The sequence below is a fragment of the Eschrichtius robustus genome, chromosome X, assembly GCF_028021215.1.
Source record: "Eschrichtius robustus isolate mEscRob2 chromosome X, mEscRob2.pri, whole genome shotgun sequence".
In the NCBI taxonomy this organism is placed as follows: Eukaryota; Metazoa; Chordata; class Mammalia; order Artiodactyla; family Eschrichtiidae; genus Eschrichtius; species Eschrichtius robustus.
The window spans coordinates 28,302,762-28,305,826 of NC_090845.1; the positions used below are offsets into that span (position 1 = coordinate 28,302,762).

Genomic DNA, 3,065 nt, shown 5'->3' on the forward strand with positions numbered 1-3,065 from the left:
ATCTGTGGTCACCGCGGTCAGCCACAGGCAGGGCTGGCAGGCTGTAGCCTGAGGCGCACTCACTCTCACGTCTTACACTGGGTTCTCAGGGGACAGGCTGACCAAGAACAAGAGCCTAGTGGCTCCTAGAGCAGTGCCCTCAAGGGAACGTGCAGAGCGGCCTTCTTCAGGCCAGGCTGGTGCCTCCCTGCTGAGGGTGCTCACGCCCTCTCACCTTCCCTCCTCCAGGTTCCAGCATCACCTGCTCTCCTGCCCACTCCCCCGCTTGCTGTCCCTGCCCATAGTCATGCCTCGGGGGCAGAAGAGTAAGCTCCGTGCCCGTGAGAAGCGCCGCCAGGCCCGGAGGGAGACCCAGAATCTCGGGGGTGCCCAGGCCCCTGCAGCAGAGATAGAAGAGTCGCCCGCCTCCCCCGCTTCTGTTGCTCAGGGTACTCCCCCGAGCTCCCCTGGTGCTGGCACTCGCCAGGAGCCTCAGGGAGCCCCAGCCACTAGCTCTCGTGCTGCAGGGGTTTCATGCCCAGGCTCTGATGTACGTGCCAAGGGCCAGGTTAAGGCCAGGAAAAAGTCCTCCCGGGCCTCAGCCTCCGATGAGAGCTCTCGCAGAGATCCTCTAACGAAGAAGGTGGGAATGTTGGTGGAATTCCTGCTGGAGAGGTATCAAATGAAAGAGCCCATTATAAAGGCAGACATGCTGAAGCTTGTGAACAAAAGGTACAAGGGGAAGTTCCCTGAAATCCTCAGGAGAGCTGCTGAATGCCTGGAGCTGGCCTTTGGTCTTGACTTGAAGGAAGTCAAGCCGAGTGGTGATTCCTATACCCTTGTCAGCAGGCTAGATCTCACCGATCAGGGGAGTCGCAGCAGTGGCGGGCGGTTTCCGAAGAATGGGCTCCTGATGCCTCTCCTGGGTGTGATCTTCTTTAATGGCAACCGCGCCTCTGAGGAGGAGATCTGGGAATTCCTGAATGTTTTGGGTATTTATGATGGAAGGCGGCACTTAATCTTTGGGGACCCCAGGAAGCTCATCACGGAAGATTTGGTGCGGGAAAAGTACCTGGTGTATCGTCAGGTGCGCAACAGCGATCCCCCACGCTATGAGTTCCTGTGGGGCCGGAGAGCCTGCGCGGAAACCAGCAAGATGAAAGTCCTGGAGTTTGTGGCCAAGGTCAATGGTACCGTCCCCAGTGCCTTTCCGCTCCATTATGAAGAGGCTTTGAGAGATGAGGAAGAGAGAGGCCGAGCCAGAGCTGCAGCCAGGGCTCCTACTCGTGTCAAGGCCAGTGCGCGTTCCAAGGTCATGTCTAGCAGTTCCTCCCACCCTCAGTGAGGTCTGAGGCAGCTTCTTCACTTTGTGTTTGACCAACGCTGCCAACCCTTTAAGTAGTGAGAGGCTACGCTGGGGCGGGAAAGATCATAATATATCTCTTCTTTGTGTCCCTGTTTTACACTAGTATCTTTCAAATGTTGTTTCTTTCACTAGAATGTTTATTTAGATTCAGAATCCAAGTTTACAGATGACATGGATCACAGATTTGTTGTTGTTTATCGGGTTTAAGAGTAAGAGTTTTGGTACTGTGTAGTACGATGTGAAAGATCCTTGCATCTTTTTGGGGTTCTGGAATGAGATAATGTGGCTTTGGAATAGGAATTTTGTTGGAAATGTGAAAGAATGCTGTGGCTTTAAAATGGATGAAAACAAAGTAAAGTTTAGTCAAGTTTTGGTTTGTCTTATTCACCTTTGTCTTTCTCTTTGTAAAATTCAAAGGCATACGCCTAGATGTCCTTAGCTTATTCAAGAATGCCGACGAAATTAAATAGTAATAAATTACATTCCTCACTCAGTGCCTCATTTACTCCCATCTTTAATTGAGCGTCTGCTCTTTGGAAGGTTCTGTGCTGGTAGTGATGGTGCTAAGATAAAAAAGACCCTGCGCCTGCCTGTAGATGTTCAGAGTAGAAGAGCAGCTATTATATAAGGAAGGTGGTGTGATGAAAAAACCCAGTGAGGGTGGTGGGGAGAGAGTCCAGATGAGAGCAGTGAAGTATAACTTGTCTTAGCCAGAACACTTTGAGGCTTGGTATTTGGCAAATCCCTCCTTGGGAGGTAATTTTGAGTTGGCTGCATGGTGGGCTAGATGAGGCTGTGATAATGGTGAGCAGGGGCCAGACCCTCAGATGGTGGGCCTCAGAGTTGAGAGGCTAAGCCTGAAATGAGAAACTGCCCTGAACAGTTACCTTGGGATTGTGAGTAAACCAGAGAGAATCTCCGCCTGGAGAAAGAATAGAAGGGGTCCAGTGCTTTTGCCCCGGTGCAGGTGGACACAGTGCACCAACAAACCAGGTGTTTTATGCATATTGTCGCCTTTGTGGTGGGATGCTGAGAAGCCCCTGTGCTGGCACTCTGTGCCCTGAGCTGGAGGAGCCCCAGCCCGCTCCGTTAATTAGTTATCGGGGTTTTTTAATTGGAGGATAATGGCTTTACGATGTTGTGTTAGTTTCTGCTGTGCAACGAAGTGAATCAGCTGTACGTATACACATGTCCCCTCCCTGCTGGACTTCCCCCCACCCACCTAGGTGGTCACAGAGCACCAAGCTGAGCTCCCTGTGCTGTGCAGCAGGTTCCCACTAGCTAGCTATTTGACACATGGTAGTGTATATAGGTCAACCCTAATCTCCCAATTCATCCCACCCTCCCCTTCTCCCCCGTGTCCACACGTCCGTCCTCTCTGTCTGCGTCTCTGTTCCTGCCCTGCAAATAGGTTCAACTGTACCATTTATCTAGATTCCACATACATGCGTTAATATACGATATTTGTTTGTCTTGAGCGTAATCTGGCAGAACTCCTAAATGGGGAAAGATTTTGGTGGTGATGAAATACGTGAAAATCGGGGGGTTGTTGGGCGGCAGGGGAATTATTGGTCCTTGACACAAGTTCTGTAAGGTTTGATTCGCATGCTGGTGAAATCCCTGCCTCCACAAATGGAACAACATATTCTCTGATAGGGAACATTTACTCGGGGTTACTTGCTAAGGAGCACTTTGGTTAATTCAGCTTTCTTTGTCCTAG

At 50.9% G+C, this 3,065-nt stretch overlaps 1 protein-coding gene across 1 annotated transcript; it reads left to right on the plus strand.

Annotated features, from left to right (window-relative positions):
* Positions 1-286: 286 nt before the first annotated feature.
* LOC137757046 (melanoma-associated antigen B1-like) lies at positions 287-1,324 on the plus strand. Its single transcript, XM_068533634.1, has one exon. It carries the CDS (start codon positions 287-289, stop codon positions 1,322-1,324), a length of 1,038 nt encoding a protein of 345 aa, XP_068389735.1.
* The last annotated feature ends 1,741 nt before the right edge of the window (positions 1,325-3,065 follow it).

What these genes read in the sequence shown, in the direction of transcription:
- LOC137757046 (XM_068533634.1), top strand. Translation starts at nt 287, where the DNA reads ATGCCTCGGGGGCAGAAGAGTAAGCTCCGTGCCCGTGAGAAGCGCCGC.